This window comes from Rana temporaria, chromosome 7 (assembly GCF_905171775.1).
Source record: "Rana temporaria chromosome 7, aRanTem1.1, whole genome shotgun sequence".
Taxonomy (NCBI): domain Eukaryota; kingdom Metazoa; phylum Chordata; class Amphibia; order Anura; family Ranidae; genus Rana; species Rana temporaria.
This window is the reverse complement of record NC_053495.1, coordinates 148243630-148257594: the sequence shown is the minus strand read 5'-3', so window position 1 is coordinate 148257594 and position 13965 is coordinate 148243630. Positions and strand designations below refer to the sequence as shown.

Genomic DNA, 13965 nt, shown 5'->3' with positions numbered 1-13965 from the left:
GCATATATTTAAAAAAAAGCACATACAGCAGTGGCCACTTAACGGGTATTTTAAAAGACCTGCTCGGAGCGATCTGCCGGGAGGGGCGGGGGCATGTCGATGACGTCACGGACATCGATTATTGAGGTTGCATGCATCGATGCCGCATCGGGGACCCCCGAATCGCGATGCAGCGATTAAATTCAGCACCCCTTTTATATATATATATATATATATATATATATATATATATATATATTTAATTTTCACCCACACAGATGATCCAGTGTCGTCTTGCTGAAATCCCCTTCTCAGCAACCACCACTGGGTCCCACACCACCATGTTCATTTGTGACATTATTGGAAGCCTGCGGCGGCTTTTCCAGGTTCTGGCACAGCCTACCGATGATGTGCCACTAGGCTCATCCCCTCTTCTCCGTTTATTGAATGGGGTGATGTAAGAGACTCCCAGTGCCGGGGGACACTGACGTCATTCACTTGGGTGTCGCGTTAATTTCTTAGACGAAAATATTTTTGTGGACTAAATTTAACACAATTTTAGTAGACTAAACCAATTCAGATGACTAAAATCTGACTAAAACTAAAATAGAGTTTTTGTCAAAAGACTATGATTAAAACGAAATCGAAATTTGACTTTTAAAATGAACACTGCACTACCACATAAGAATAAGTAGATGGCATCTACTAAGCTGCTGAAACAAAAAAAAAAAACAAAGACAACTTTTTTTTTTTTTATATTTTAATGTTGGGTAATATATTCAGGTAATATGTGTAGTGAAAAGTAAATAGAAAACTATTCAGCGCTGGAAAACAACACACAACTAAATAAATATACAACAAATATATGCAGGCCAGCACTAAAGATAAATTCAAAAAACACCTCAATAAAATATACAGTGAAAGTAGTGCAGCGCAAAATTACATAATACTATAGTATAAAATAGAAAGAAAGTCCATAATGTGCTCTGGTGCAATATAAATAGTCCAACAGTAAAGGTAGGTGCAAAAAACACACAATCCCAGGAGTGATGTTCAGGAAAGAAGAAACCTCCACCATATGGAAAGGATGGCCTCTCACCTTAATACCCAGACCAACAAAGGGTCAATCAGCATGAATATAGCACAGCAAGCTTCCTGTTCTCAGGGATGTCAGCAGTATGTAGAGACAAGATCTCACAACAGCAGCCAGATAAACGAATAAGATGGAGCATTCAGGGCATGTAAAAAAGGAAGAGGAAAATCGAGTGCTCTCTGAAGCCAAACGATCGTTTATTATAATAAGACAAAAAACAACTCGCATGTAAAAGCACTCTCAACTGAGTGCTGAAGTAAAGGCATAAAACAGTGTTTTCACCCCACGCTGAAGAAGTCCCATCCACCGAGATGTAACGCGTACGATGGGGAGAGGCTACGCACAACGTCACCCATGATTGCTTTCTTGTGTATCACGATCGGATACACTGTGTTTTATGCCTTTACTTCAGCACTCAGTTGAGAGTGCTTTTACATGTGAGTTGTTTTTTGTCTTATTATAATAAACGATCGTTTGGCTTCAGAGAGCACTCGATTTTTCCTCTTCCTTTTTTACATGCCCTGAATGCTCCATCTTATTCGTTTATCTGGCTGCTGTTGTGAGATCTTGTCTCTACATACTGCTGACATCCCTGAGAACAGGAAGCTTGCTGTGCTATATTCATGCTGATTGACCCTTTGTTGGTCTGGGTATTAAGGTGAGAGGCCATCCTTTCCATATGGTGGAGGTTTCTTCTTTCCTGAACATCACTCCTGGATTGTGTGTTTTTTGCACCTACCTTTACTGTTGGACTATTTTATATTGCACCAGAGCACATTATGGACATTCTTTCTATTTTATACTATAGTATTATGTAATTTTGCGCTGCACTACTTTCACTGAATATGTGTAGTGGCATTACAGCCAATAGAGGTGTGTTTTTAAGGCTCCATGCACACTGAAGCTAAAAAAAAGCTTTGCAGGGAGCCTTTCAACGTGTTTTAGCGCTTTTTCAATGGATAAAAGAAATACTAAAAAATGCTGGCGGTTTTTTTTTTTTTTTTTACGTTTTTCCCCACTGAAAAACAGCAGTTTTAAGGCAAATTTCGTGCGTTCAGAAAAAAAGCCAATAAACTCCTAAGCTCATTAACACTAAAAAACGCCCATGTGTGCATGGGCACATAGGCTAACATAGAGTTCAGTTTATGGGCTTTTAAAAAAAAGCCCAAAACGCCAATAAACCGCAGTTTATCGGCTTCAGTGTACATGGAGCCTTAAAGTTGCACTTCTGTTTGTCAAAAAGCAATATTATTGTTTGTTTTTAAAACTTGGTTTTATTTATAAAAACGTTTTATATCACTACGGCTAAATATGTGTCTCTAGTGCATGTTCAAACCTTAATACCATAAATAATATGTTAGATTTTTACTCCAGGTGTATATAATGACATTACAATTTAATTGAACCCATTAGATTTTAGTCTACTAAAATGCAACTAAAACTGAAATGGCATTTTAGTCAAAAGACTAAAACTAAATTGTAATTTGACATTAAAAATAACACTACTGGGCGGGGGGGGGGGGGGAACTTTAAAAAAAAAAAAAAAAAAAAAACCCGGTAGTCGTGTAGCAGAGGGTCAGGGGATACAAAATAGCCATGGGTGAAATGGGTGAAGGTCCGCTTTTAAGTACGAATAGGAATCTACTGTGTATATTCGACCTGAAAATACAGGTGATAAATTTGGCAAACTGAATTCCAAATCATTCACTGCTCTTCATTACATTTATACATTATACAGGTTACTTTGCTTTTGTTTATTATGTCTAAAGAATGAACTTTTGTATCACCTTTTTTATTTTTTATTATTTTTAGGTTCTACAACACGTCAGATTGCCTCTGCTCAGTCCCAAATTTCTGGTAGGAACAGTGGGATCTGATCCACTCATTAAGAGCGATGAAGAATGCAGGTCTGTCACACATCAATTTTTGATTTTGTTGATATTAAATAGAGTTGGTAGACCTCTGCTTTAGACCCTTCTTTAACGCCAGTATGAGGAACGCACTTCTTTCAATGTTCAGTGATCTTGGTGCCTGTAGCGGATGGCGCCATAATCTCAGTAAAACGATGAGACGTCACCAGCACTCCCTTACAAACCTATGCAATCATTTATTGGCACAATGCCATATTAAAGCGGTGGTTCCCCCTTAAAAACAACTTTTTTTTATTCCACTGCCCCCCCACATTCCATCACGATTAAGGCACATATTTTTTTTTTCCTGCTGTACATGCCTTACTACAGCATATTCACCCGTGCATCCGGGTTGCGAGTCCCGCGGGAGTGGGCGTTCCTCACATGCTGTTGATTGACGTTTTGCCCAAAAACGAGCTCTCCCCCCGTCGCGTAAGCCGCGTCACGGTTGGCGAAAGGAGCCGAACGGCGAGTCGGCGCTATACTGCGCATGCGCATCGCCGTTCGGCTCCTTTCGCCAATCGTGGCGCGGCTTACGCGACGGGGGGAGAGCTCGTTTTTGGGCAAAACGTCAATCAACAGCATGTGAGGAACGCCCACTCCCGCGGGACTTGCAACCCGGATGCACGGGTGAATATGCTGTAGTAAGGTATGTACAGCAGGAAAAAAAAAATATGTGCCTTAATCGTGATGGAATGTGTGGGGGCAGTGGAATAAAAAAAAGTTGTTTTTAAGGGGGAACCACCGCTTTAATCAAATAAGCCAACATTTCGGAGCCACACAGGGTTCCTTAAGGTGACATGGTGAATTCCTACATTCATTGCTGGCAAATTCTTGTCATATCTAATTCACTGGCCGTGGATTTGCTGACAGACTTTGAGACAGGACTTTGGGGGAGTTGATGGTGGGGTCTCCAGTTGAAATGCAGATGCCCCTTTTTTGAGGAAAGAAGATGCCCCTCTAAAGCTGGCCATAGATGGATTGAAATTCGGATGGTTCAGCAGGGCCTGAACTAATTTTGATCCATGTGCGTCTGTCTGTTCGACAAACGTCGATTATTGTATCTACTTCTGTCAAATGCCATACATTTTTGTCTCGATCAGTGGCTGCAGCTGCTGGTCACTGTGTTCACTTGTGTGGATGGAGAAGTCGGGTTTTTTTGTTTTTTATTTCGTTCAGCCCATTGGATAATCCAAAAAAAGAGTCATCTGTAGGTTACTTGTTAGGTTGACCACACATAAGTTTCCCTGTGTTGCATATGCTGAAAGATTTGTACAGCCATTACTGCTATTTAAATATACTGATTTTACTTGCATTTTTTTTTTAATCAAAGGGACTTGGTAGATGAAGCCAAGAACTATCTTCTTCTACCTCAGGAACGTCCTCTAATGCAAGGGCCCAGGACAAGGCCGCGAAAACCCATTCGTTGTGGAGAAGTCCTGTTTGCAGGTACATTTTATATTGTCAAGATTGATTTAAAGCAGTTTGTGATATAAGGTTGTGTGGTGTAACTAGTCGTCTCATTTATTTATTTTGCTGCTTGCTTTCATACTACAAAAATGCTAAATATAAGCAAGTCAATGGGTTTATGCGTGTTAAAAGTTATGTTTTGTACAGCAGACATTTCCATTCATGCACATATGGCCAAGTGGAATCCCTCATATGCAAAGGTGATCCTGTACATTGAAATATGCAGGCAAACTGCCCAGAGGCTCAGAAGAGCTATTTCAGTAAATGTGTCAGTAAACGTTTTCTCTAAATCTTCCATAAGTGAACATCTGATGACTGCATTTTCTCTGTTCTGGTGGAATTCTTAACTAAAAAAAAAAAAATGTTTTTTTTAGTTATATATAAAGTGAACACTGCAGTTTGCACTTAAAACAATAATTGCCAAATTCAGATGTCCATTATGTGTTGGGTCAGGGCTACAGTACTGACACTTTGTCGGTTGACTTTTAGAACTGGCATTGTTAAAAGGGTTTAAAAAAAAATTATAATAATAAAAAAATATACATATATAATGTGTATGTATATACCCAGTGGAGTGACTAGCCTCAGGTGATTATTATTTTTTTGTGCTATAAACAAAAACAGAGCGACAATTTTGAAAAAAAAAATGCAATATTTTTTACATTTTGCTATAATATCCCCCCTCCCCCCCCCAAAAAAAATAATTATATATATATATATATATATATATATATATATATATATATATATATATATATATATATATATATATATATATATATATATATATATATATATATATATATATATATATATATATATATATATATAGTTTTTTTTTTCCTTAGTTTAGGACGATATGTATTCTACCAATTTTTGATAAACGCTTATTGCGATTTTTTTTTTATCGATTTGGTTTGCGCAAAATGTATAGTGTTTACAAAATTAAGTGATAGTTTTATTAATTTTTTTTTTTTTTACTACTAATGGCGGCGATTTTTTTCGTCACTGCGACATTATGGAGGACACATCGGACAATTTTGACACATTTTTGGGACCATTGTCATTTTCACAGCAAAAAGTGCTATAAAAATGCATTGTTTACTGTGAAAATGTCAATTGCAGTTTGGGAGTTAAGTGTGACCTCATATGTGTTTCTAACTGTAGGGGGGCGGGGCTGGACGTGTGACGTCATTGATTGTCTGTCTGTTCCCCGATATAGGGAAAGGCGATCGATGACGGCGCCACTTTGAAGAACGGGAAGCTGAAGAACGGGGAGAGGTGTAAACACACCTTCCCTGTTCTTCATTGTGGCAACGTCAGTGATCGTCTGTTCCCTGATATGGGGAAAGACGATCACTGACGTCACATGTCCAGCCCCGCCCCCCTACAGTTAAAAACGCATATGAGGTCACACTTGACCCCTTCAGCGCCCCCTAGTGGTTAACTCTTCAACTGCAATTGTCATTTTCACAGTAATCAGTGCATTTTTATAGCACTTTTCGCTGTGAAAATGACGATGGTCCTAAAAATGTATCAAAATTGTCCGCCATAATGTCGCAGTCATGAAAAAAATCGCTCATCGCCGCCATTAGTAGTAAAAAAAAAAATATTAATAAAAATGCCATAAAACTATCCCCAATTTGGTTTGCGCAAAATGTATAGCGTTTACAAATCGATAAACGCTTAATGCGATTTTGATTTTTTTTTTTACCAAAAATAGGTAGAAGAATACGTATCAGCCTAAACTGAAGAAAAGTATTTTTTATATCTTTTTTTTTTTTATTATAGCAAAATGTAAAAACAATAGAATTTTTTTCAAAATTATTGCTCTATTTTTGTTTGTAGCGCAAAAAATAAAAACCGCAGAGGTGATCACATACCACCAAAAGAAAGCTCTATTTGTGGGAAAGAAAGGACGCCAATTTTGTTTGGGAGCCACATCGCACGACCGCGCAATTGTCAGTTAAAGCGACGCAGTGCTGAATCACAAAAAGGGGCCAGGTCCTTTAACCTGCATAATGGTCCGGGTCTTAAGTGGTTAAAATCACAAATGCTCCTCAATGCTTAGTTTTTTTCATTTGTGTACTGGTAGTAAAAGTTTGCTTTAACCACATCCACACCAGCCCATTGTAAAATGACGTCCACAAAGGACCTCTACCGATCCGGGTGGACGTCATATGATGTCCTGGGCTTTGGGGGGGGGATATCTGAATGATGCCTGCAGCTAGAGGCATCATTCAGATATCCTTCTCTTCTGCCGGCAAATCTGCACAACGTAAGAATGATCATAGCGGCGATTGCGCCAGAATAGGCCTGGTATGGATGTGTGTATAACAGCCCTGTATGGAAGTGGTTAAGTGCATTGCAGCTGATTCAAATCGTATCGGTAGCTTTTAAGCGATTTATATATAGTTTTGCAAAAATAATTGAATTGTCTTTAAAGTTTTGGCAGGTTCTGTGAAACCAATTTTTCATTTTTTTTTTTTTTTTTTAATTTCCAGTTTGCCTAAATATGCAAATATATCTGTCCAGTTCATAAATCCTTATTGCTTGGATTCATCAACTGCATTATTCTCTGTCGTGGACAAATCTGCATGCACATATCTAAACCAAATGTAATGTATGAATTGCTGAAGAAACGAGGCACCAGTTTTTCTGGATTGATATTGGTCTCTAATGCTTCATGACTGACAGTGCGGTAGTGGGTATAATGCAACCCTAATTCCATACAGGGAGCGTATATTAACCATGCTGGAACAAGTTGGTTTATGAGAAAGAGAAAATATATATAATATATTAGTGTTTTGCTTTCAGCAACTGACTACAAAAAGACAAATAATTGTTTTACTTCCAGTGGGAGGTTGGTGCAGCGGAGATGCCATTTCCAGTGTTGAACGCTATGATCCTCAGACCAATGAGTGGAGAATGGTGGCTTCCATGAGTAAACGGCGATGTGGGGTCGGTGTCAGTGTTCTGGATGACCTTCTTTATGCTGTAGGTGGTCATGATGGATCTTCATACCTCAACAGTGTTGAAAGGTGAGAGATAAGGGCATATTCTGTACTTTTTTTTTTGTTTGTTTTATTCTCTTGTGAATGACTCCCTTAAGGTGTTTTCCTCCAAGTAAATTATTGTTTATTATTATAGCATTAATATCCTCTATGGCACTTTGGAAAGTGAGGACATGCATGAATATATGGTAAAACCGTAACATGCTGTCAGGATCACTTGGTGCTCCTGTTCTTTATTCCAGCATCCAGGGTTTTTTTTTAATCAATAGTTTTTATTGAAAGTTTTGCACAAAATGAACAAAAAAAAAAGGAAGGTAAGTATACATTGTCAGTATTCCGATCAAGTATGCATATGTGGCAAACAAATATTTACGTCGTCTCAGATACAAAAGAAAACAGGTATTACTTTTCAGGAGTAAGTATGCTTATTACAAACATCAGATCACCGCCTATAGTACAGGCGAGGATATTTTGGTATACTGCGCCGTATAGCCTATTCACAGATAATCCTCTGACCTAGTCCATTGTGACCAGGGTTCCCACTTGTGTTGCATCTTTTGGAGGCGGCCCTCGCTGGAGGCCAACATCAGTTCGTAGTTGTAATGTATATTGATCTGGTCTATGGTACGTTCCATGGATGGTACTTGAGTGGTTTTCCATAGTCTAGTGATTGCCAGTCTTGCTACAAGAAGAACGTTGGTCAGTACCACCCAGTATTTGGGGGGTACTACGTCAATTGTCAAATTCAACAGTGCCAGAGCAGGGTTTGGGTCTATCTGTGTCTGAGCGATATCCGTAACAATACGGAATATCTCTGTCCAGTACGGTTGTATAAGAGGACATGACCAGAGGATGTGGAGGATGTCTCCTCTACCGGAGTCGCATCTCCAGCAGTTTTCAGACGTGGAGGGGCTAAATTTCGCTACCCTCGTGGGGGTTAGATACCACCGTAGGGATATTTTTTGTGCTAGTTCCCAGAAGGCAGAGTTCTTGGTGGACTTGTATATGGAGCTTAAGGCTGTCTGCCACTGCGACTCGGAGAAGGTGCAACCCAAATCCGCGTCCCAGTGGAGATGTGGTTTTGATTTGGAAAATATGCATTTTTGTTGGGAATGGTTGTAAAAAAAAGATATTCCCTTAGTGTGTGTTTTTTTTGCTATTAGGAACGTCCATACCCCAAGAGGTATGGTGTAACTTGTATTGTCGATATGATCAAGGCAATGTTTTACTCTAAGGTAGTTGAAGAGTTCAGTACAGCGGAGGCCAAATTTCTCTTGCAAGTGAGCAAACGGTAACAGTGACCTGTCTTGGAGGATATCTCCAAGGAGAGCTATTCCCTGAGACTTCCAGTTCGTGAGGGAGAGGTCTGTCGTGAAGTGTTGTAAAATGTCAATTGGGAGAGGTGGGGAGAAGGTATGTTCAGAAGTGTTGCCCATGGTTGTAAGTTTACGCCATGCCATGGCGGCTGTTTTCATAGTTGGTGGGAGTGAGCTGGAGATGGGGATTCCTAGTGGGATGCCCAGTACCCAACTTTTTAGGTCGTGGTGTTGGAGTAAAGCTGATTCCAGACGGCTCCAGGGGGCACCTGGAGGCGCCTGAAACCAGTCCCGAAGTTGAGTCATAACTGATGCCCAATAATAGTCTTCGAAGTCTATAGATCCGGCCCCACCCGCTAGTTTATGTTTGGTCAGCATGTGTTGTGCGCAACGGGGTTTTTTCCCCTGCCACAATAGCCTGTTTAGTAGTGTTTGGAGGGATCTAAAATAAGATTTGGGAATGGGTATAGGCAGAGCCCGAAATAAGTAAAGTACCTGGGGCAGGTATATCATTTTAAAAGCTGCTAACCTTCCTGACCAGGACAGTTCGTGTTTGGCAAGGGTCTGTACGTCGATTTGGAGTTAGGCAAGGAAGGGCTTGAAGTTGGTTGTAAAGAGATTTTTCGATTTTCTTGTGAGTTTGATCCCCAGGTATGATACGTCACTGTCGGCCCATGCAAAGGGACAGTTAATTTGTAGTAGGTTTTTTGTGGTGGCATCCAAACCCAAGTCCAATACGTAAGATTTAGTGGTATTCACTTTATAGTAAGAGACTTTACTAAACCATTGCAGAGTGTTGTGGGTCTCTACTAGGGAGGACGTGGGATTGGACAACATGAGGATAACATCATCCGCAAAAAGACTTATTTTGTGGTGATGTGGGCCGATCCTGAAGCCAGTTATTTTAGGATTCAATCGTATGTGCTCTGCCAGGGGTTCGATTAGTAGGTTGAAAATCAACGGGGAAAGGGGGCACCCTTGTCTCGTACCGTTAGATATGTCAAACGGCCTGGAAAGCATGCCCTCTGAGAATACCCTGGCTGAGGGTGTGGTGTACAGAGCTAAGAGGGCATTCAGGATCTGGCCTTTAAATCCGAATTTTTCGAGGACTTGTTGAAGGTAGCCCCAGTGTATCCGGTCGAACGCCTTCTCTGCGTCCAGAGATAGGAGCAGAGAAGGCGTTCCGGTGGACTCGGCATAGTGAAGTATGTCAACAAGTCGTCTGGTGGCGTCCGAAGTTTGCCTACCCGTTGTAAATCCGGATTGGTCCCTGTGAATTAACGTGGGCATTATGTCAATCAGTCTTGTGGCTAGTGTCTTAGCATAAATCTTTAAGTCAAGGTTTAAAAGCGAGATGGGGCGGAAGTTTTGCGGGTGTATGGGGTCTTTCCCTGGTTTGGGCAAAGTGACTATTACTGCTTGTAAGGACTCTTTCGGGAATTTAGAGGAGGAGGCTGCAGTATTGAAAAGGGAAGTCAGATGGGGGGCTAGTATATCGCCATATTTTTTGTAGTATTCCCCTGAGAGGCCATCTGGGCCCGGTGATTTCCCCTTTGGGAGTGATGCTATCGTGGCTAGTACCTCCTGGGTAGTGAAGGGATCATTTAAGCGGGACAGTTGTTCTATCGTCAGTTCAGGTAGAGCTACATGGTCAAGAAATCTTTTGATATCGTCGGAAGTAGGTTGGTGTGTGTTAGAATCGCGGTTTAAATTATAAAGGTCACTGTAGTAGTCGCTGAAAGCGTCCGCTATCTTTTGGGGGTCTCTAAGTTCTGCTTTTGTGTGAGGATGGAATAAATGGTCTATTTTACTTTTTATTCTGCGGCCTTTGATTCTCCGGGCAAGAGCCTTGCCCGCTTTATTGGACGTGGAGTACGAGACGGCCTTCAGCTTTCTCTGCATGCTCTCAAAGGAGTGCAGAAGAAGAAGTCTTAGTTCCTGCCTCAGGGATAATATTTGCGCCGATTGTGATGGTAGAGTATGAGATTTGTTTCGCGTCTCTAGGTCATCTATCTGGGAGGTAAGGGAGTCTATCCGTTGCAGTCGTTTTTTCTTATACTGGGAGCTTGTCTTTATCAACACTCCCCTGATAAATGCTTTGTGTGCATTCCACACCACACCCTGATCCGACACAGAGCCGACATTGTCGTTAAAGTATTCCCGCAATTCATCTGTGATTCCTGGAGAGTAGGAGGGGTGTTGCAATAGAAAGTTGTTCGCTCTCCAGAGAGATGTTTGCGTTCGTCTCGGCAGATCTGCCAAAGAGAGCGTGATGGGGGCGTGGTCGGACCAGGATATGGTATGGATGTCCGCTGCACTAACCTCCTGCAGTAACCACTTGTCTATCAAAAATAGGTCAATGCGCGTGTACGTACCATGGAAGGGAGAGAAATAGGAGTAATCCCTCTCCGCCCCATGCACGCACCGCCATACATCAAAAAGATCATGTTTGCTCATGAATGCCTTCAGAGGGGACTCTCTGCGTTTGGCCGCAGAGGTGGAGTCTATATGGATCTCCGGTACAATATTTAAGTCACCACAAAGTAGTAGTCGACCTTGCCTTATGGGAGAAATTATGGCCATCAATTTTCGCAAGAATCTCATCTGCTTGGCATTCGGAGCGTATACATTAACTAAGGTGAACACAACATTGTTAATGGTACAAACAAGGATTATAAAGCGACCCTCCGGGTCAATGATTGACTGTTTCAGTTGGAATGCAATCGAGTCCTTGATTGCAATCAGCACACCTCTCTTCTTGGAGGTAAACGGTGCGGAGAAAACCTGGTTAAAGTGTCTATGATTGCAGACCGGAGCCGCTGTGGATATGAAGTGAGTTTCCTGAACACACACAATATCACACTGTAGGTCCAGGGCCGTCTTCCATAAGGAGTGTCTCTTGGCCGGGTGGTTAAGCCCGTTGGCATTAATGGACAGTATGTTGAGTGGCATTATGAGGTGTGTGTGTCCAGGAGCTGGACTAGTCACTTACGGTTAGATGTGGGCTTCGGATAGCTGTATCTCGGAACTTGGCAGTGGATGACACCCAGCGAGTCCAGAGGTGGCCGGGCGCTTGTGGGAAGTCGACGCTGGTAGGTTGTATCTGTAAAAAGGCAAAGTTATTCTGAGGAAACGGTGTAAGGTCTAGGTCAATCGGATTCTGAACAGTAACTGAATCAGGTGGGACGTCCACCAACAGAGTCAAACGGTGGGATAGAGGGCAGAAACACCCAGCTAAGCCACTATGAGGGGATCTAAGTCAAATCAGAGTGAAGCAGTAACACTTAAGCAAAAACAGTGAGCAAAACAAATGGAGGAAAGGCTGGTAGCCGAGGGGCAATAACATGGTAGATATAGAGGCCCAATGATCTCAAAAATCCAAACGGCTTATTAGGTAGCCTGCGTAGCAGGAGAGTGCCGTGGTTGGCGCGGTCCCCTTTGGGCCAGGGGAGCCTCCGGAGGGTGTGGCGGATCAGGAAGTATTCCCCAAGTATGGAGCAGTTGAAGCCCCTTTTCCAGGCTGTGAATCACATGAGTAGCTCCATTTTTGTTGATCAGCAGTGTGGCTGGGTATCGCCATTTGAATTGAATCTTGTGGTTATGTAACCCTTTGGTAACAGGATTGAGTTGCCTCCTCAGTTGCAGAGTGAATTTGGATAAATCAGCGTATAGGGAGACGCCTTCATATGGCCCAGGGAGCTGTGGGTTAAGTCTTGCTGTTATGAGGAGTCTTTCCTTTACGTGGAAAAAATGAACTCTCATGAGCACATCTCTGGGCACAGAGGCAGCAAGGTGCGATGGCTTTGCGATTCTGTGGATGCGGTCCACAATTAGATCTCTAGGTGCCGCATCTGGGAGGATTGCATGCATTAATTCTTTGGCGTATCTAGGTAGATCGATCGGAAGGATCGATTCAGGGATTCCTCTCAGTTTTACGTTGTTTCGTCTGGATCTGTCCTCCAAATCTGCGATTTTGCGTCTCATCCAGGACTGTTCGTCTTTCACTTCATGCATGGAGTCTATGAGGTCATTTACAGTTGAGGTGCATTCCTCCATGCTATCTTCCAGGTGGGTAACTCTATCATCCATTGCATGCATGTCAGCCGACATTTTAGTGAATAAGGAGGACAGATCAGACATTAAGGATCCCTGTAGTGAGAGCAGCATGTCTTTTAGAGTCGTGTCCATGACTGGCTGGCCTGAGGTGGGGAAAGACGCCATGGATGACTGTAAGGCCTGGTTGGATTTTAGGGGACTAAAAGCCTGGGGCTCGATTAGTGATGAGGCCGCCGGCTGGCTTTCCAGCCGCATTCGGGCTTTGGCCGGGCTTCCTGTGAGGGGATTATCGCCCGCTCTGGTAGTAGGGGACAGCGGAGGGCTGTGGGTGACATTTGTCTCCTGGATCTCGTCAGGGAGATCTGTGTAGGCCGCTGGAGCCGCCGCGCCGCCGCCATGTTTGGTCTGACTGACCTTGTGCTGTGGCGTGGAGAAGAACGCCGTCAGCTTCTTGGGCTGCGGATCTGTCATCCGCTTTCTGGACATTGTTCCCCGTGTCCTCCGGTCGATGCTGAGTGAGGATGGCACTCGATGGTGAAGCTGGTAGGGCCTGTGTAGCTTCTCTTTTCCCCTCGGGCTGACGAGCTCTCAGTCTAGGCAGCCATCTCCGGCGCTGGCAGACCACGCCCCTCCCAGCATCCAGGGTTTGGCTATAGCTTTCTCCTTGTCTGTCTGTCCACCTGCAGGCTGATTAATGTGATCAGTCTATAGATGGAAACCAAGCCTGTTATAAGCCGTCTCAAACCTCATTTGGGTGCTTGTGATAGAGAGTGATACGTGTGTTGTTCCCGATCAAGCTCCCTGTCTGTCTGCCCTGCTTTGCTAGTTTGGATTTCCCTGTGTATGACTTGGGGCTGGATTATTGGACTATTCCTTGAACTCAGCCTGCCTTTTGCCTGGACTGTCATAGAACCACATTATTTGTCTGCTAACCGCAAGTATCTATTTGCTTTGCTTGGTTCACACCTGCTCTGGCATGGTGGGCAGGCACTATAGCATTGTGTAGATGTCCTGGGGGGACCGAGTACCGGTAGGCCTGCTTAATGGGAAAGGGGGCTGCTATAGGTGAACAACACAGTAGCCAGCTTTGAACACCTGCGTTTGGGTTGATTGGGTAGACGTGACAT

General features: G+C 42.8%; 1 protein-coding gene across 4 annotated transcripts in view; it reads left to right on the top strand.

Moving 5' to 3' along the window:
* The window catches only part of KLHL20 (kelch like family member 20), a 97331-nt gene that overhangs the window by 59406 nt on the left and 23960 nt on the right, over positions 1 to 13965 (top strand). For all 4 annotated transcript variants that reach the window (XM_040360107.1, XM_040360106.1, XM_040360105.1 and 1 more), the window contains 3 exons: positions 2885 to 2979; positions 4316 to 4431; positions 7310 to 7493. In XM_040360107.1, coding sequence (XP_040216041.1) covers positions 2885 to 2979; positions 4316 to 4431; positions 7310 to 7493 — 395 coding nt within the window. The remainder of the gene's footprint in view (positions 1 to 2884; positions 2980 to 4315; positions 4432 to 7309; positions 7494 to 13965) is intronic.